Consider the following 22,334-nt stretch of genomic DNA (forward strand, 5'->3'; position numbering starts at 1 on the left):
AATACAATTAATATGAAAGTTTACATACCCCGATAACGAGATACAAAATTCACAAAGAGTGTTTCAGAATAATAAATATTGTTTGCAGATTATTATTTCGTAATAGAATATCTCAAAAATTGTTTCATTTATACGATTGCATATTTTCAGAACTAAAATTATATTATTAATAACTTGTATTCTTATGACACGTGTACGACCATTTAATGACTCTTAGGATTAATATATGAGCATTAATTGCTCTTTATGAATATATTACCTACTTCCACGTGTATTTTGGGGCTACAAAATCCAAAAGACATAAATTTAAACTAACAAAACATACTTTTGTTTAAGGTTCACCGTTAAATTGTGTTAATTATGGTTTCCAGTCGGCTACTACAGAATGATATATTTGTTTACGATTTGATGCTAATTAGATAAGATAAGTATCTTGTAAAATAATTTGATGCATTAACTTTTTAATAAATTACAAAATAACAATCTCAAAAATTGGATTTGAAATAAATAAGATATAGTTGTCTGTTTATTTGTTATATTATGCCAGTCTGTTGAATAAATGACCAGGTGGTTTAGCAGTTTATGAGTATATTTATAAGAGTGTTTAGTTGCATACTACAATTATATTCATATATTTACATTTTCAACTGTCTTTGTCTGTGATAACATTACAAATCAATTTTGAACCCTAAAACCGAATAACATCAAATATATATGAGTGACACAAAATGGGCGTGTCTTATAGCAAAACCGAAAAACGGTATTGGCTGCACGGCGCGCGTAGTAATACATTGCATGTGCTAAATAAAAAAAGTAGTGGTTTTGAAATGTTTTCTTTTCGCACACAAAATGAATGAAAATTAAAATGAGCATGTAAAGGTTACCATTCAAAATAAAATTTATAGAAAAAAATCTTCATATGCAATTTAAATATTTTATATAAACGGCTCGTCTGCTGATGAATAGATTTCTTATAATGATCGTCTGCTGATCACTTCATTTTTTATTTCGATCGAATGCAGCCACCATGAACGACGATATATCAGATGCGGTAAAATATGGCGATTTTGAAGTATTTAGTGGGTATTTAGTGGGGATAATTATGAAGCCCTCCTGCCAGAATTAAAATTAGAAGGTTTTGATTCTATCCGAAATGGTCGTTTCGGACTTCGATATAACATTAACCCAACAGGCATTTGCCGATTTGAAAAAATCCGATGATCCCGGGTTGCCAGCCCAAGAAACACCAACAAGTACTCGTTTTGCCAAGCTTTCCGACGACGAAATTAAAGGATTTCAGGAACTCACACAATCAAAGGCTACAAAACAAAGCACCAAATGGGGTTTAAAGATTCTTACAGGTACGCTTCTTTTTTTTTAAAAAAGTGAATATTAGTAAGCAGCAATCAAACGCAAACAAAAACATCCCATATTATGCAGTTACAGTTTTTTCTCAAATAACTGTCAAAACATGGATATCATTGTGCGTTTTCTATTACAGATTGGCATATTGAAACGTTTGGAGTCCCTCTAGATCTGGCTGAGATTTGCGAGGAGGATCTGGCGAAAAAACTCAGTCGCTTTTACTGTGAAGCAAAACCCCTAAACCCGAAAAAGGAGCATACCTCCGAATATCATAAAAATACCATGAAAGCAATCAGAGCCGCCACAAACAGGCATTTATCCGACATCGGTCGAAATATAGACATTGTAAACGATAAAGCATTCAAAACTGCAAATAAAAGTTTGACCGGTCTCATGAAGCATAGAATGGTCACTGGAACTTCTCGCCCTACAACTCATAAGGAGATCATTCACAAATCAAATTTACAGAAAATTTCTGCTTACCTGGAGAGTGCATATTCTTCTCCAGTCAATCTGCGACTTGCAATGTGGTACATCATCGCGATACATTTTGTGTCTCGTGGTCTTAAATTCCATCATCAGCTTCGGGTAGATTCCTTCGATTTCAAAGTTGACGAACAAGGCTCCATATATGCTTGTTTGAAGCATGAAACAAAACAAAAAAACTATCAAGGTGGCATTGACAAACTTGAAGCACTGAACGACAAAAGAATGTACGAAACTGGAAACGAAACTTGTCCTGTGAAGATGTTCTTCTTGTCTAAAACGGACCCAAATGCGTCTCATCTTTTCAATAAAGTGTTAAAGATGCCATTTCTTACCCGAAAGATTGCAACATATGGTACACAGCCGATCCCATGAAAAAGCGATCATATGTTAATTTCCTTCCGGATATTTGCAAGGCCGCCGGGTGCAAACGTTACACAGCTCACTGTCTAAGAGCAACAGCAATTCAGGCCATGAACGACGCTGGATTTGAAGCAAGACACATCATGTACTTCTCCGGGCATCGCAACGAAGCTTCCATACGTAGCTATACTCGTGAACTGTCTTCTACCCCCCAAAAAAGTGCGAGTGCAACTTTATCTACAATAACCACCGCAAGTGTCAAAATAAATGATCCATCTGAAGATTCATGTGTAATTTCCGGCCAACAATCACAGAATCTTCAAATCGTTCCCTATAATTCTGAAAATTCCAACTTACCTGTACAAAATGAACTTAATTGTTCCACCATGTCCGACTCGAGCATTAAATCTGGAGTTTTGAATAACTCCCGCTTTGAGAACTGTTCCATTACCATCAAGTACAATCTCGACTGAGGTGTAGATCGACCGCCTTACCGCGCAGGAGGAAAGTACCTTCCGCTATCACGAAATAAACACTCTAGTTATTTACTATTTTGCAACTACACACATTTTTTTTAAAAATCAAATGATATTTGATTTGATATTTTGTTGTATCGACTTAATAAATTTGCAAATTTGACTCTTCAATACATGTCTGTGAGTTTTCATGTACAACACACGTGTGATGCAAGTGTCAAATGACGTATTCCTGGGGCGCCAGTGGGGTTTGCATAATTATACGAATTAAAACAACGGTAAACATGTTATAATTATTAGATCTTTAATCGTGCACATTAGAAATAATATAAATATAAGTAATAAGGAATCATTCTTTGAATATTATGAGGTGATAATTTCGGTCGGAGCGTGGTCAAATCTATCATAAAGCCCTTCGGGCTTTATTTGATTTGACCACGCCCCGACCGAAATTATCACCTCATAATACTCAAAGAATGATTCCTTATTCCTTATATATTTTAAAATCATTTTTGCTACATGGAATTGAAAAGTGCAATGCAATAATGTCAGTCACCAAAATATATTTATCGTTTGGAAAAGTTCAAGAGCCGGGATGTTAAGGAAGCATATGGAACATAGAATTCTAGCAGCGGTTTTGATAAAACTGAGATGTTTTGCCTTCACTTGGTATGGTTATTTTATTTTAGAAACCGCGGGTAGTGTTGTTCTATCACATTTATGTTAAGGAATATACGTAAGCTATTTATAGTTACCACTTGATAATGCACCAATGTGGCAGTAATGTACTACCCGATTTATTGCACTGACATCTATTTTAAAGGATGATACTAAGTTTTGGATCTTATTCGAAATAGTTATTTAATTTCATAATTTTGAATATAACAGTCAAAATAAGACGCTAAATTGCCCAATATGCTTCCCCAACACCACTGCGAGGCGTCAGCAGTCAGCAAATAAAAGGACTATAACAGTGACACCAGTTTACAATGTACTTAATTAACGTTATTTTATGAGTTGACAAAACGTTTCGACATTAATTAATACATAAATTAATAATACGTTTAGTCCACAAATTAAATGCTATGCTAATTTCAACACGTTAAATAAATTGTAATGTTAGATACATGTAAATGAATTGAAACCCAATGTAGGACATTATTGTAATTACAAAATGTACGTGCAATATTCATGCGGTTATTTATCAAAATCAGTCAGCCTAGCCTTTGACAAATTAGAATTAAATTATGCCATATTGGTATCGAGGTATTTTATCGGTCATTCAGATTCACTCTGTTTTCTCATAATGATATCATAATAAGAAATTCCGAAGCTTTGAGCTAATATATTATTCCTCTACCTACATTCAAAAAAATTAGGTATTTGGAAAACACAAATTTATAACAACGTTAAGAAAATAATGAACAATATTATTTCACTTAATATTAAGGATATGTGAACCTGACAAAAACAAGTTCATTGCGCAACGCGAACTGTCGTCTGGCGATGACCGGTCGTATTTCCACAGCGATTTGCTTAATTTAAGGTTTAAAACAATGATATAATGTGTGTAAGTTTATGAACTTGCATAAAATATCATTTATATCAACATTTATATCAAAAGGTTTTGATTTTTTAATCATTTACAAACCTAAAGTTAATGACATACTTTCGCCGATTTCCGGTAATTTCCCAAATCTCGATATAAACAACAAGTCGGAATGACAAAAACTGATGGATATGAATAGTCATAAAAAGGGAGTAAAAAAAGGACGAGACCATACACCAATTCTCTGTGATCTAAACCTGCCATTTGCAAGCAGTAAGCATGGTAGGTATCATGACATGTGCTATTGCATATTATGTTAACTTTACAGATTATATTATGCTCGTATATAATCAACGTGAAAACAATATCGCCTAGCTTATATGCAGAATAGCTACACAATGATATTTATTTGTTCAAACATAAAAATCATTAATTGTTAGTTCAGTTATTGTTTACAATTAAAATAATCACAATTTTAGTTCGAATTTTCTCAGATGAAATTAACCATGATAAATGGTAAGGTTAATCAGGCGCGTATATACCCAGGTAATAGTGTAGAGGGCCCTGAGCTAACTCTAGCATATGACAAGCTTATTTACTAGCATTTACTCACAAAATGATTTTAGTGTAACACTTTCATGCACATTAGCTTGAACAGAATATTTGTAAGGAAATAGGTTACAATGTATATGTTTGTATTGATGATATTTTTTGGCACATATCATAGCATGAATAATTAATTTTTTAATTATTATCAGTAACTGATAATGTTGATTCTCTGTACTGTGAAAGCATTTGAACAACTGACTGATATTCACCCTCTTTATTGAACTTTAAAAATCAAAGTACAGTTGAACGAAACATTAGTATATTTTAGTTTATCGGTTGATAGAATTGCTCACATCATATTTAGATTTCATGTGATGTGTTCATTATTGTTACAAATTCTTATTTTTTCCCATTATTTTCAAATCATGAAAACATAAGATTTCTAAATACACACAGTCATATAAGATTTGAAATTTAAATGTTCAAGATTGGAATAAAATGTTGACAAATTTCACCTGATATCAAATTTTTATATAGAATAATCCATTTATATAAGGTTCTGTCTGTCTATGTTGCATATACTTTCATAACATGCCCATATTAATTTTATTTTACTACATGTAGCTTCTTAAAATCATTTTTTTTTTCATATGAGTCCTTCTTATAATTATGTTATAATTAATAGTACCAGTAATATCATTTTGTTTTTTTTAATACAGACTTTTCACCTCCAAGAGATGAGAAAATCACTGGTATGTGTTGACGAGTTTATTCCTAATACAAGACACAATGCGGAAAAATAAAAGACTAATGTAAAGAACTAAAACCATGAATGATGAAGAGAAGTGCTATTAATCATATTGATTTTAATACGTTCATCCTGATAAAGCCTTTCCCGATTGATGACTTGGAGCATTTATTTATTAATTTAAGGATGACAATATTTATTTGCACATTTATGATATAATATTAAGACAATTAATAAGCAACACAACATATCCTGAAACATGAAGCTGAACCAAACCAGTGATAATCTACCATCAATGATTCATTACATTACTTAGATTTGAAAACCATTTCTGAAACTCCAAAAGTCATGAATAATTGTTCTTTTAAAAAATTACGGTATATATTATGATACATGCATATGCTATAAGAAATGCAATTGATAAAAATCAAAAGTTGTTTATACTGACCAAGTGCAGTGATGGAAGTTTGTAATGGCTATATACTGCTACCTGTTCACGTGGAGTAACTTGATTTTTAAAATGTATGTCTTATGTCTATAATTATGTTTAATTCTATGATTGCATAGTATATCAAATCATCATTTCTGTCTATTGGTGTCTGTCTGTCCATCCATTTATCTGTCTTAAGTCTGTTTTATTTTATAACCCTGATGAGGTAACTGGTGTAGATCAAGTTGAGATCATCATTAAGACACTTATATACAACAAGCCTCACAAAAATGTTAAAAATGTTAGTCCTCTTAAATGACAGAGTTTTTGAATGAATGGTTGAGTAAAATGTTTATTTTAAATATTTTTTGAAATGATTTTTGTGAATAAGAATGTTTGTTGTTATATATACCGGTATAAATACCTTATCTATATTTTTATCATTTTTACATGAAAAAAAAAATATACATATCCTAGTTAGGCCACTCCAATTTAATTTCTTGCTCGTCGGACATTAAGAGGAAAAGGGTACGAGAGGGCGAGCGAAAAAATAATATGATTAGGATTTTTTGTAGGCTACATTTTTAGGCGGTATATAATGATATGATTTGTAAAGTTTTTTTTAAACATGAGTGTGCAGGATCCAATGAAATGAAAATTAAATTGGTGTGGCCTTCCACATTTTGTACTTTTAAGTTCAAATTGAGGCTGACCCATTGTAATATATTACCCTGCATAATCATTTTGATAAAGTCTAAATCATACATTATAAATAGCATCAAGACCAATATGGGGACCAAGGAAGGGCTCAAAGTTCAAAGTTCAGCATATATAGGAACTATAGGATTGCATCTCAGAATCTGTAGTGTTTTCCAGTCTGGATCAGATGATTTAATTTAAAGAAATATCATAATTAAGTATCAGATTTTATTTTATACCTGTAATCATGTTAATTTCCAATACCCATTTTAATGCAATACCTTACAAATCATACAAAACTTTTAAAGATTGATAGAGGAAAATAAAATTAATTACAGTCAATATATGATTTTTATGAAACCTGTTATTTATTTGGTTTGATAATTTTTTAAAAGCTTTCAGCAATGGCTTAATAAAAATTGTGTGTTTTAAAGTTTTTATGTATGTTTTTCTTTTTTTTTTGGTTTACAGAGACCAGATTTTCTTGATTATATCAGATGCTCAACTTATGGCTCTCAGTTTGTTAATTACCATGAAAATAAACTCTTTAATATACATTGAAAGTAAAAAAAAAACTGTCAAATTAAAGAATCCTCTTATCTTTATATGTTTGGTTTTTAGAAATACAATCATTTTTAGCAGTTTTGACTTTCATGAAGCGCGCAAAGTGATTTTGTGTGAAAGTCAGATCAGAGTAAATGCGGATTTTCAGCCTATTTAATTCAATTACTAATAGTATTTGCAACACAACTCCATTAATTTTTTTCTATAAGAACTTATGCAGGTTCATAGTATAACTAGTTGAAAGAAATTTCCATTTAAAACTGAATTAAAACTGAATTATACGTCTTTTCTAGTAGGGTTTGTAGCATCTATTGTAAGAGAGGTCAGAGGAAATTCAGACGTTTTTATCTTTTTTTTCTTATTCAACAACATACCAATTAGATATTATTAATCTGTTGCTTTTTACCATTTCTTCAAAGTAACATTTTAAAAGTTAAGAGTATAATTATAAGTGATAGTATTTTTTGCAATTTTTCTAGCCCTGGTCACGTCAAAAAATGTCACTTTTTAGTGGTCAGAGGAAATTCAAACTAAAATAGCGGATTAAATAAAAGAAATTCCAATAATCCATTTTCAGATAAATAAAGTATTTTATAAACCTTTTTAATATTTTGGCAAGAAAAGTTTTGTAGTTAATTGTAAATATGTCTTTAATGACATTTTTAATTTGCATTTAAGTTTTTCTTTCTTATTCTAATTTTTTGAACATGGGTAAGTTTGAAAGTCGTTGCCATGGAAACGAACTCATTTACATATGCTTAAAATGTCGTTTTTGACAAATGCGAATCGATTAGAGTCTGTTTTAACAATTTTTTCAATTATTCAATTAGTTTCATGTCAGTTTCACGTATCCTTAACCTCATAAATTGTTTGAAGACACTGACAGTTCCTTGAAAAAAAAAGTTGTATGATGTCTATTATATTGGCGAGGAAGAGAAAATCTGAAATGAAACATACACTTACATAATGTACATTTATTAAAACTATTCAAGAATAAGTATACGCAATCAAGTTTTATTTTTACATAATAGCAATTGTCCAAAGCAATTAGGTATGCATTGTTAATGTTATGTATACGTAGTTGCAGGTTAAAAAAACAGCTTGTCACTCTTTCCGAAAAATAATGTTTATGATCTCGTTTTTCTTTTTATAGTTTGACAGTCAGATTTACATTTTATATCCGGATCAAAAAACAAAAAAGGACCAAAAAACAAAACAAAAACAAAACCACTGCAGCGGACACAATAAAAGTCCAGCTTTCAATTTGGAATTTGGTTTTTTTTTTTTGAATAACCGTTCTTACTCCTTCAAAATTGTCACATGCGACAACACATGCAACAACATTAAAATCGACATAACTCAACTATCTGAAATTAAAAAATAGTGACAGCTTTCAAGATATCAAACATTTCTTTAAATATATGCTTGCTTTTAATTACCCCTCCACTAATAAATACTAAAGTCGGGGACGATACAATTATATATGATCAATTTGAAACTGTCAGGCAAATAAGGTATCTAATGAAGCTCGCAGGTTTACTGCTTGTGAAAAAGCCTACCCTTAAAATTTGTCCACGTGATCCATAGGTTTCAAAGTTTTATTTTTATAATTTTTTTGAGATTCGTTTGCGCGGTAGTAGTGTTATCGTGTTTCACACAGCGTCGCTGAAAAATAATCAATGTGTGATTTTGCTAAACAACTTTAAAGATTTCAAAGATTTCAAAGAACCTAATATTTTCATTATGACGTTAGCCGTACGTCATCATTTTCTTACGTCTGAGACCAAAAAAAAAAGGATTAAACATTTTCATTGTTATCGAATGCACAAATGCAATTAATATAAGCTTAAGGTTGTAAATAGAAGAAAAATGACTATTTTTCTTTTCATGAAACTATGAGTCAATCAATGCAAAAATAATTATCATACAACAATTGACATAATAATTTTGTAATCATATAAATAAATGAGCTTAAGCCAAACGAACATAAATAGGTAGATCTGTAGTTGAAAATACGAAAGTTTTAATTGTAATAATTGTAGAAGAAGCGAAGTTATTGCATACAGTTAAATACATTTACTTGTCTAAACATGATTTTAAATGAAAGAGTTCAAATGCACATACCTTATAGAACAAAATGTGACGATGTGTGTTAACTATCTAAATTTTCAGCACAAATTGATAATTATCAATGTTTGTATAAATTGCATTTCATTTTTAAAAAAAAATTATTTTTATGTTTCTAATGATCATTTGTCATTTATTTAAGGTAGCTTGCGAGTTAACTGCTAGTGAGAAAACCTACCCTGAACATTTTTCCGCGTGATCGATAGGTTTCAGAGTTTTATTTCTAAAATTATTTGAGATTCGTCTACATGGTTATAATGTTATCGTGATCCAAAAACAGTGTCGCTGATAAAATCATGCAACGCCATTTTAATGAAATATATAGTAAAATGTATATCTTAATAGAAAACTGCATTTCAAAACCATGCTCCAAACTTAAAAACTATCTAGACGAACTTAATTTTAGTCAACACAAAACACAAAAGAGACAATTTTGAATCAATTCAGAAAAAAAAAATCATCAATATGTTTTCTCGGCCAATTTTACGCAAAAAAACTTTAAAGATTTAAAAGATTTTACAAAAACCTATATTTTCATCGCGACGTTAGCCCGACTTCATCAATTTCTTTCGTCAGAGAACCAAAAATAAAAATTCACTGGTTGACAAGACTAGCTTATTAACATATCTAAGAACATGCAAATCTAATTAACATTATTATGAATGTTTTTGAATGCACAAATGCAATTAATGTAAGATTGTGAAAAGAAGAAACATGGCTACTCTTTTTTTAATGATACTCAATTAGTCAATCACTCAATGCAAAAATAATAGCCATACAACTATTGACATATTAATAAGTTTGTAATCATAAACGATAAATAGCTAACCCCCCCCCCCCCAAAAAAAAAATGATAGTAAGACCGGTGTTTGAAAAAACAGATTAAATTTATAATTTTAAACGAGCGAAGTTAATGCATACGGTTCAATTTATTCACAATGTACGTGTCTAAACATGATTTTTGATGAAAGAGTTCCAACGAACACTCATACCTAAATGCGACAATATATGTCACGTCTTTAAAATTTTAGCACTTGATAATCATAAATGTTCGTTTAAACTGTAATTTAGCTTTCTGAAATTTTTCATTTTATGTCTAAAGATCATTTGTTATCCTTTAAAAGTATTTGAATATGCTATGACGAACAACTATTTACGTCGAATCGTATTGTTGCGTCAGCAAACCTGCGGGCTACGTTAAGGTTTACTTTGTGGTCGCGCCGACCAAAGAGTACGGGAAATGTTAACTATGACATCACACAAAACAACACGTCGTTAAAAATTCTAACAAATAAAGTTATTTCCAATTGTTATGGGTACGAAAACATTAAACTACATATTAGAAATTACGTATACATGCAACTTTGTCGTCAATGCATAGATCTCCTAAAGATTAATATATGAGGCAATATACATCGTTTTGATCATGACTGGAACTAACACGTGAAATTGACATGGTTTTAAAACTTTTTATGGTTTGAAGTTGTACTTTCATGTTCAGTGCGAGACATATAGGTATTTCTGATCTAATATTTTACTGATGACGTTCGTGGTATATTAAAGAATAATGTCCGCGGCATCTCTTTGATCTCGGCAATAACTGTAGTAGAATTATCATTTAAGATAGTCTATCCATAACTAAGGCAATTTTAACAATTTTGATTGATCTATACCACGTCAAATATATTGTTTTATTTTAAAGTTATTATGTGGCTGACACAAACCAAACTTGGGAGTATGTATGTAGTCAATTAAGTGATCTTTTTGCACTTAAATTTTTTTTAAAGAGTTGTCTGTTCATTTGGACATTTTTAAAAAATCATTTTCTGAAAATATGTATAGTTAATTATGAATTATTTTAGCATATTCGAAGAAAGGGAAAGCTATTGCAACTTTTTACCAAGAGAAGTCTGAGAAAATCACTTTGGTTGTTGGAAAACTATACTGGTACTGTAACAGTTATCGGCTAAGACCAGTTATCGGCTAAACTGAGAGTTCGGGTTTATAGCACGGGACAATCCAAGATTTTTCAATTCAGTCGTCTTTTTCGAATAAAGAAAAGTAGGTTTGCTTGAAAACTTTCTTGAATATGTTTCATACATGAGCTTAAACAGTCATTGTTTACCGCTGATTTTACATCTTTGCACTTTCAGCAGTGGGGAAAATGACGTAATAAGTTAAAAATACAATATTACCTCTTTGTGATACGTTATTATATCCCTTCTTTGACTTGACATATAATATCAATACATATAACATGTATAAACAAAAGGAATTCTTTACTTCCTGAGAGATTCGTAGCGCAGTTGAACGCCTGGTTGCACAATTATGTAATGAATAGTGTACGATTTGGTGAATTACCGTATAATAATAAACGAATAATTTTATGAGTTTTGTTTATAATGTATCACAACCCCGACTACTTTAGTCTGACCCCACAAGGGACATAATTCAAATTTCATTTATAGCAGAGTATAAAATCAACATTTACAGGGATTTTACTATGTTATTATCACGAAGCCGATAACTGGTACAGTAGATCGTAAAAACTCGGCAAATTCGGGCCCTGATAAAAATCACAAAACAAGATGTTTGCGGTTCTAAAAAATGATATAAACAAAAAGATTGATAAATAAGGAGTTCATTATTAAAAAGTATGGCAATTTTTTACCAAAAATATCAAGAAATAAGAAAATACGAAAAGAAAACATTAAATTTTAGCCGATAACTGGTACAGTGCCAGTATAGACTGGATTAAGCTTTTAAAAATTATTTCAAAGCATAAATTCTACAATGTGGACACAAATCAGAACGAATCAGTATGGAAAGAGGTTGTAGACAGGTTGATATTGTCCCATATTTCTTCCTGCTTTGTGCAGAAATGTAATATATTCTTCTAAAACAAAACAATAATAATAGAGGTGTTTTTGTTAATGATGAAGAACATCAGCTTTCACAATATGCAGACGACAGTTTGTTATTTTTTGACGGCTAACCAAATTCTTCTTCTTCCTTTTTTTGTTGCTCTTGATAACTTAGATAAGTTTTTCAAAATGTTCTGGTTTAAAGGGTAAATTGCTCAAAATCAAAAATGATTTGCATTGGCTCAAATAAAGTCTCAAAACAGGTCTACCTTTGCATTAGATGGAAACGGGACTGGGGTTCAACAAAATTTTATTTTGCTTGAGATTCATCTTTCAGTAAAATTAGAAAACATTACAAAAATGAATTATGATTACTCTGTCGTAAATCAAAACTGATTCAACAAAGCAAAACAAACGAATACTCACACCAATTGGCCGGGATAGAATAAAATTAATTGTTAAAACTCTCATTTTGCCAACATTGAATCAGTAATTTCTCTTCTCTCACCAAAATGTGAAATCATGTTTTTTAGGCTCATTTTGTATGAAAATCAACATGTGATAAAGTAAAAAAGTATTTCTTAATTCCATAACTAGGGGCTTAAAAATGGTTTTTGTGTTTGTTTTGCTAAATTTTGGCTTGGATATATACATAACAATATCATCAATATTGGTTTAGATGAGACAACATTATATTGGAACAACAAAGTAACAAATTTTATTACATTATGTTGTTAACAGTATTTTTTTCATTCATTTTGTTCTTTCATATTCTTTTAAACAGTAGTATATTTTTTAAGAACAAAATATTACATTGAAAGCTATGTAGCAATACGCAATTCAATATTGTCAATATCTGATAACCTATTGTCTCTTCGGAAAAATATTTCTGAACAAAATTAGTAGTAAAATGTTTTTTGCGATATCAAGAGCAGTTATCGTTTTTCTCATTTTTTTTAATATACTTTTCACTTACTGATGTGAATGTGTGCACATGTATGAATTGATGGTAAAAGGGAAAAGATATTAATGCACTGCATGTATGCTAGAAAAAAAATAATGTAATCAAGTATTATCCTATCAACAAATCAATCTCGCGAGAAGAATCGCTCTAATTTAATGTTACATGTGCGTGTACAAATGTTTTTTCAATGAACGGAAAGACAGATATCCGATATGTTTAATAAAACACCGTGTTTGCACATTTGATCTAAGAATGATAACTGCTAATTTCATAAAACAATTACATGTAATTTCGGAATTGAGTTATTTTTATGTACAAAAGCGGTGTAACATGAATGAGTGACGCTCCAAAAACGATATAAGATGATTGAAGTACGCGCCAAAAATATAAAAAAAAAGATACGAAAACTAAAAAGAACGAACGTGTGAAATGACTTCCGGCTAATCTTACATGTGTTGTTTCCAACATGAGTACTACTGTGAGCTTATCAAGTGATATTTGGCACGTTAGTTTACGTACACTTATACTATAGACATATTTTGTGTGATTTGTAATACTAGCTCTATAGATAATAAAAACTAACTAAAATAACTAAACTAAAGATATCTCATCAAAGTTAAAACTCCTTTATGCGTAGTAGAAGAATTCGGCAAACATCGGCACTAAAATACATGTAAATAAGAGTTTCATCAAATTTAAAATTGGAAAGCAGCTTTGGATATCTCAATGACTTGATACATGTAACTATAACTTTTGTTAAAGTCCCGGCCCCCAAGCTCGAGATTCCGATGTTTACCTGTAAATATCTCATATATTTACTGTTTTGAAACGAAAAGTGTTTGGGGACTGGCACTTTATCATGATAAACAATGATATGACATGAAACAGTTACCAATCATAAATGGACAGAAAACACCAATCTTGTGTTTATTTTTAATTTCATGGAATAAACTCTACAAAAATAAAATCATCATGAATGCACTTATGTATCAGGAACACGATGTATATTCACAATGAATTTCCTTCCATGTTCACGGAAGAAGGAAGAAAAATTGTGAATAACCAAAATTCAGATTTAATCATTACTTATCATTGATTTATGTTAAGTAAAAAGAAAACAAAATGAACAATAATGTGGCTTTATGCTATTTATTTCTGGCATTGCTTTGGAAATTTAAAGTGATATATGCAACACTTTGTGCAAAGTAGGTGGTCAAACTACTCAAGATGATATATTTGACGACTCAATTATTGTCGATTTCAAAATTTCTAAATAAATGATCTTGTTAATTATATCGATATTGCAGTGGAAATGGAACATCTTGCTGTGCTGGGTACCAGTGGGATCAAGTGCAAAAGAGTTGTTTACGTAAGTTTTATAGTAAATGTAAACACGCACATTTTGACAAAGTCTCGAACGTTTGAATTTTGGTCCTATATTTTGACTTATTTAGCGTGTAAATTGGGTTACACTGGAGCAAACTGTGACACCAAATGCTTCTATCCTTCCTACGGAATAGACTGTCAGTCAATTTGTAACTGTAGAGAACTTTTCTGTGATCACAAGAGCGGCTGTAGAAATTTAACAAACGGATATTTTCAGAATATCTGTAAAGGGTACGTAATTGTTTTGCTTCCTTTTACACTGAATATTCTTCAGAAAAATAGCACATGTATGCACAAATACACATACAATAGTTTATATTTTATCTCTGAAGAAAAAACGGAGGGACTGTTTGTTGTCAGGGATACAAGCTGAATAGAGAGAAGACAGAGTGTGAACGTACGTATAGAAGAAGTGTTTTACCCTATTATTTGTTTTAAATTTAATACAAAATACAATGTACATGTATAATTTGAATACTATTAAACATCTATATGTAGCCTGTGAAAAAGGGTACACAGGAGAAAACTGTGAGAACGCTTGTCCTTTCCCTACATATAGTCTGGACTGTCAGTCAATATGTAACTGTTCAGAACTCTTCTGTGATCATGTAAACGGCTGTGGAAATTCAACAGAAAAAAGTTTTCAGAACACCTGCAATGGGTATGTATTTCTTTTTCATTGAATATTCTTCAGAGAAATAGCACATATGCAAAATTGCACATTTAAATGTTGATATTTTATATCTGAAGAAAAAACGGAACTGTTTGTTGTTACGGATACAAGCTGAATAGTGAGAGGACGGAATGTGTGCGTACGTATTGTTATGATCTTCTACATGTACAGTATGCTTTACCTATTGTTTACAATATCACGAATCGTTTGTTGACGTTAATTCCAAAAAGCATGTATTATTCTAATAATATTTAACATTTATCGAATTTTCAAATATTATGTAGCATGTGAAGAGGGGTACACGGGACAAAACTGTGAGATTGTTTGTCCTTTCCCTTCGTATGGTCTAGACTGTCAGTCAATATGTAACTGTGCAGAAACAACCTGTGATCATGTGAATGGGTGCAGAGGATATTCATCAGGTATATATTGTTATAATTTTATGTCTCAATATGCAGTATTTCTAGTTCTATCAATGATATGCAAAGGTTATTGAACTGTTATCGAACACTAATAATTAGCGTCGGATGCATAAGAAATATAACTTACGTACTTACTTACGTAAAATAAAATGTAACTTGATTTCAATATCAATATCGCAATCTCAGTGCCACTATGTTAGAATGTCCTTTATGCGCCCGGTAGAAAGTTCGGATTACGTATATTTGCTGGTAATGCTATTTGCATTCCTCCTAGTGCTTTTTATTGGAACAAATAAAGTCAAGTACTGGCAAATGCTGGTTAAACGCTTTTCAAGGCCACTGTAAGTATACATGCCAATTTCAAACATATTCCAATATTCTGGTTCGTTTTTTTTATTCATATTTCTCCATATCATCATTTGTTATAGATAGCTACCTACAACTCTAATATAATTGTCTTTAGACAATCTTTTTACAAGACATGAAAGCATAATTTGTTGTTCGTAACTGGGGTACTCTAAACTTTAAATGAATAGTCTTATGCGTAACACCAATCGTGTCATTTTGTGAGTAACGGCACTTTATCAAATGCCTGCTTAGACATTCATTGGTGGAGATTTTCCATGACAGCCCATTGTTTTGGGATCCATGAGACAAAACTTTAGTTTTAAAAGATTCTTGTTCAGAATGTCCATACCTAATAAGTGCATACTTACGTGTACTTAGTAAGTTACTTTGCTGTATATATATAGCTTAACAACGTTTGGGAATACATTTGTACGAAACCATATCAATTTTTACGTACGTAGAGTTTGGTTGTTCTACACTATTCAATATCATACATGTATATCATTTGGTCAATTTAATTCTCAAACCATAAAAAATGCCACTTAACACTTTCTAATCTTTATTTATCTAGCTTGTGATAAGGGATTCAAAGGACAAAGCTGTGACGTCATTTGCCCATACCCTTTTCACGGTATGGACTGTGAGTCAATATGTAACTGTACAGAGACAAACTGTGATCATGTGAATGGCTGCATGGAACTTTCAACAGGTATTTGCATTTGAAAAATTGGTCAGAATTTTATTGAAAGAGAGATACACTCTATTTTATATTAATTACACATGTATTAACTACCATAGGCTAGTTAAAATCACCGTCAAATTTGTATTTGAGAAATATTTACCATACTCCATTGGAAATAAATATATACGTTACCATTCACAAGTTACCCTATATCCGTTCTGTTTTTTGAACCGTCAATATTTCTGCATGTTCTGACTTTCGATAACCTTTGAATTCGAGCGCATTTGTTTCCACAAAACCTCCATCAAAAATTACATACTTTATTAAATTAGATTATATATTTGAGATGACAAACAACTGTTGTTCAAAATTCGTCGTATGATCATGTCTATAGAAAGAGTAAAAAAAAACACAGCAATAAACTAGACGAATATAGACAATTGTTTTCTATTTACTATTTCATTACAATATTTCAAAAGAAATAGCGAATTTAATGATTAAGCTTTTGATACAGTTACAGTATGGTCAAGGCGGATCCCGTATTTCCCGCGCACCCCGCGGTCCAAATTGCAACGCGGTTTAAAACAGATGTCTCAGGTAAAACAGCGTACCCCCGCGGTAGAGTTGTCCAGCAAATCAACACCGCCGCTGTCTTAACGATAAATTACAGGTGAACAAAAGTATCGGACTGAAACGCGAGTTATCTCCCTAGACTTAAAAAATATTTATTAGATACACGCCACTTCATGTACATCATTTTATTAAATGGAATTATCTAAGACAACATACGATATATATTTTTAAAATGTTAATTTTATAAAAAGTGTGTTTAAAATCAATCATTTAGATACCCGACGATGTATTTTTACAATCAATTCAAATTGACATAGCCTATTCAAAAATTGATAAGAATGCTTGGCAGTCGGATTAGCATTTTTTTTTCTTTTATTCAGTCTTATTAAATTGTGAAGAAGTATTGAAAGTGTTTTATTGAATGTACTGCATACCGGGTAAATTAAATTGATGAAATGCTTTTGCCGATGTATGTCCGTGCGATCGAGTTTCAACAAACTTTCAACCAGTTTGCAATCGTATTATAGAAAACAATAGGTACACATTTACAGGTATTGGTCAAATTTGTATTTGTTGTGTATTTTATGTTCTTAATCAACTTGTTCATGGACAAGGTTTTCTGTACGAGTGATATAATACACGATCTAAAAGACTGTTACGTATCATATAAGAATATTTGCAAAGCAGTTTATGGCAATTTAAGGTTGCGAGAATATTTTTCAGGTTGACATCAGAGTTAGATTGATGATATTAAAATAAATAATTAGTCTTGTTCTCTTATTTTAACCTGAAGAGAACCAAAAAAAAAAAAAAAAAAACAACAGGATGTGATATCTAGATTTCAACATATCGTTTCACACCATTGTTTGTTCGGTGGGTTGGTGGCCCCTGAAGGAAGATATTTAGTTTGTTTGTTGACGGTTACGAAAAACGTTATTTGCAGCTGATACTATAGAACATCGATGAATTAACCGCGATGGTGTAACGCGGAAAGAATTCAATAACCACGGGTGGAGCGCGGTTAAATACGAGATCTGCGTTGACGGTACTGTATATATGTACGTGTACATGTGGTTCCTTTTCTTTGGTTCTCTGATATGTTATATGGACTTTGCTTTATCTGATGACGTCACATTTGTCTGAAAAGAGTTGTTTTATTATATGTTTCTTTTCCTGTATACTGTACCAAAAATACATTGTAAAAAAACCTGTCACATTTGCTTTTTAAAGCGCTAAGCATAGCTGCAGCGCTTTTTTGTCGCCAGATTTCTAATCCTACTTCCACTTTCGTTTTCGCATTTCCGAAATACCGCCACCTACTGGCGGATGCTAGAGAAGTCGTACTCAGGAGAACTCTGATACATTTGACTGCTTTCCATATCTTATTAAAAGTGTTAATTATTGTAAAAACATCTAGCCAAATCTCTTTCAAACAATGCAATCTCCTGAGTGTTATTTGGTACCGGTGATTTGATTAAAATTCTTCATCGGCATGGAGCAATAGACCCTCGTTTACGCATAATATGTCGACGTCATGTAATACGTTACAGTTATGAACACCATGTCTTATATACAAATGCAGACTTTTTATACAAAATATTTCGATTAACACCTTTTTTCACGATAATTTGAGCTGTTTTTAATCAATTTTATTTTTAGGCTTCGATTTCTGTATGCAATATTTCCCAAATTATTTTCTATCATTTTGCATTGATATGCAATTTAATGATGATCCAACATATGATTTGAAAAAAAAAATTATAAAAAAATGTAACTGTTGAGTTACTTGAAATACTACAGTAAATATATGTAATAATCGTTATAAAGTGACACCTCGTTTAATTTGCGTAGACGACGCTTCATCGTGTGCAACTATGATTTTATTGCTAATTTAACATTTTTCATCCAATCGGCAGAGCTCGTATGTATTGCAGGTGTCACTACAGTATTAAAGTTCAAGCGCAGATCAAAACAAAAAAAATCCGAGGGGGGGGGGGGGGGTTCCGACGGTTATTTAGTTTGCCGGGGAGGGGATGGGGGTCCGAGGCATATTTTTGGTAATTCTATAATTTAATTTAAAGAAATTTGAATTCTACAGTGGGGTCCGGCCCCCCCCCCCCCCCCCCCCCCACTGATCCGCGCATGGAGTTTGCTATATATCCCTAACATAAATGCGCATATCTAGATACAAGTTATAAATTCAAAACAAACTTCTGGGAAAATCCTCTTGATATCTTTTTAAACAAAACTTTTTTTACAATTTAGTAGCAAAAACACATGTGCATCAATCAAAGCGCGAGAGTTTGTTACGTCGAAGTTAAGCGTGTGCTTGAAAAGCACAAGACCACAAGTCAAGAACTTTTCATCAATCCTCCCCTAAAAAAAACCCAACACGCTTAAGAAATTCAAATGATCTTGCATTATTACAAAACTTGGGTAGTCAGACACCTGACACATGTTTTTTCATTACATTACAACCCTTGTCGCAGGCGGAAACGGCCCAGTTCTAAGGTAAATCCCTCAGCCCTATTTTCACGCGAACCTTCGGTGAAATACTGTTGTGACATCTGAATCGGCGTCCATGACAACACCCTTTAAATTAAACTTGTTGAAACACGCTACTTTTTACGTATGATGAGATGTGAGGTAGATACTTCATTAAATTCAATGATATACCCTAAAATATACCACAGAAGAGACTGTCTAGTTGATACTTAATTGGTTAGAAGGGACTTTATTTTGTAAAATATTAAATTTTCTAACATCCAGTAATGTTAATGCATTAATGGTCTTTGCATGGGGTATTGTAACAGAAGGCTGGAAATATTGTTACCAAAGCTAAAATTTAGAAGAATAAGTCAGTGGCATTTCCTGCAAGGCAGATCTGTAATGCGATCAGTATTTTCTTTAGTTACTTTAGTCAAAACTTTATTGCTTTTTATTTTGCAATCGGTATCGTAATTTGTACTGTATTTTTTATTGTTCGTCATTCTTTTGGTTTGCAAGTTGTCAGATGTAGTAACAAAAAGATGATGAAAATTAGCAAATAAACATAAATAAATATTAATCATAGTCTGATTTTTGTTATTTGCGACAATCTTATTTCACTTTATTTTCTTCACAAGAAGCATGTGCTGTGTAGCTCTGCTGAAAATTAGCAAAATCTACTTAAAACAAACAAGCAGTATTATTACAAAATAACAACAAATTTTCTCGCTCTCCAGAAATTGCTTAAATTCTAAAATCAATCATGATCTTTGTAAACATGCTTTAAGGCAGATTAATTATAATTTGTAAATTGGAAACTTTGATTTACAGTCTAGTTGATGAAACATTTTATGCTTCAAAAATAAAGATACACTTACATTAATTGCATTACATTAAATGCTGTGGTTATGATTTTTTAAAAGTCATCAGCATTCTGTTTTCACTGTAACACGATAGCATGCATTAATCATTGAAAAGATTTATATATTCTATAACAAAGACATAATATCCGAATTCTATATCATTTCAGAATTCTGAGTACGTGAATTTTTACAATAACGAACAAACCCCGATTCAAATATGATTCTTTACATTTATTTTCATAACATTCGGTATAATTTAACACTTCCGTCCCGGCTTAGCGCTTTCCAGTACTTTCAGTACTTTGATTGAAATTTAGGGTTAATCCTTCTTATTTTCAATGTCCATTGTTTGTCGGAAAAGCTTATTTTTTGAATCGTGAAAAAATATCTACACATTAAAATTTTGAATTGCAACAACGCATTTGATATGTTTAATAAAAAAAGATTATAGCAGTTAGTCTTTTTTTCCTAATATGAGTTCCCAATGCATCATGCAATTAAAATATCATACAGTCGTCAAAAGCAAGTTGTTTTTAAATTTTGAAATATGATATATAGTTTCTTTTTTGTTTTCTTCTAGAAACACCCATGCCACAAAAATCCATGAAAACTGTTAACGAAGACGGTTTCCAAAAACTGTCAGCGAACAGAAAGCAGCCACTGCTAATGATTGGAATCGGTGTTCTTGCAGCAGTGGGTTTATTCGTAGCTCTTGCTATATTCTATACCTACCGACTGGAAAACTCCAATAAAGAAATCGATTCCAATATTTACTATAGCATTAAATAGTGGAATCATTATTAGAATGTTTTTGCTAAGTATATAATGCTATCACCGTGTGAAATGTACCCCTTGGATATGACACCTTTTCCCCTATGTCTGACGTTGAGTGACTTTGATCTGGACACTCTAAATTGACATTCAGTTTATTCAAGTAATACGGTAATTGAAGTAACTCTGTACATTTACTTTTCCATTATTATCTATTGTTAGAAATATTTTGTTATCTATATGAAATTGTTGGCCATGTTTAATTATTCGGCAGTTGGAGAGCGACAGTCAAGGCGCTCGTACCACCAACTCCCGACCTCGCGGAATAGTGTTATAAGTTTGTGGAATTTTGATAAATGTAAAACGAATACCGATCGACTTATACATTTTCCGAGGGTCATAATACGCTCACTTCTGGCCTTTGAATTTTATTGCTGATACATGTCCTTCTTAATCTCTAGAAATTTTCCTTAATATCCAGATGTATTCAGTTTTTTAACGTTGATCCTGGTTTTCAAGATTTGATGTTAATTTCTTCTTTGATTCACATGTATCCACTTTTGTAAATAGCAACTCAAGGAAGCAGAAAAATATAATTTTTGGAAAATCGAACTACCGATAATATCATACATTTTTAATTTGATTGTACACATCAGTATTATATAATAGCACACGTGCTGTCTGTGAGTAAATGTTTGAGATCAAAAAGTAAAATAGTCATCTCGAATGATTTCCTATGGTTACATATAATTCAATTTTATCATTCTCATTTCATATGTTAGTAATTATACTCCGAAAAACCTTCAAGGGATAAGGTCACGATTTTTGTAAAAAAAAAAATATTTTTCGGAATGTAGTGTTTACCTTTATACATTTTAATTGGCAATGATCATTTTAGCGCCATTCGTTGAGTTATAAGCGGAGTTACAGTTACAATTCTTTGCT

General features: G+C 31.6%; 1 protein-coding gene across 2 annotated transcripts; it reads left to right on the top strand.

Annotated features, from left to right (window-relative positions):
* Positions 1 to 14,263: 14,263 nt before the first annotated feature.
* Positions 14,264 to 21,759, top strand: LOC105328668 (protein draper). 2 transcript variants are annotated; one of them, XM_034453207.2, is made up of 9 exons: positions 14,264 to 14,389; positions 14,492 to 14,553; positions 14,639 to 14,801; positions 14,903 to 14,967; positions 15,069 to 15,231; positions 15,321 to 15,382; positions 15,528 to 15,665; positions 16,585 to 16,722; positions 21,199 to 21,759. In XM_034453207.2, the coding sequence occupies exons 1-9, from the start codon at positions 14,307 to 14,309 to the stop codon at positions 21,405 to 21,407; spliced, it is 1,083 nt and encodes a 360-aa protein (XP_034309098.2). In that variant the 5' UTR covers positions 14,264 to 14,306; the 3' UTR covers positions 21,408 to 21,759. The 2 variants fall into 2 exon arrangements, with proteins under 2 accessions (XP_034309098.2, XP_011427946.3); XM_011429644.3 differs by lacking the exon at positions 16,585 to 16,722.
* Positions 21,760 to 22,334: the final 575 nt, after the last annotated feature.

This window comes from Magallana gigas, chromosome 10 (assembly GCF_963853765.1).
Source record: "Magallana gigas chromosome 10, xbMagGiga1.1, whole genome shotgun sequence".
Taxonomy (NCBI): Eukaryota; Metazoa; Mollusca; class Bivalvia; order Ostreida; family Ostreidae; genus Magallana; species Magallana gigas.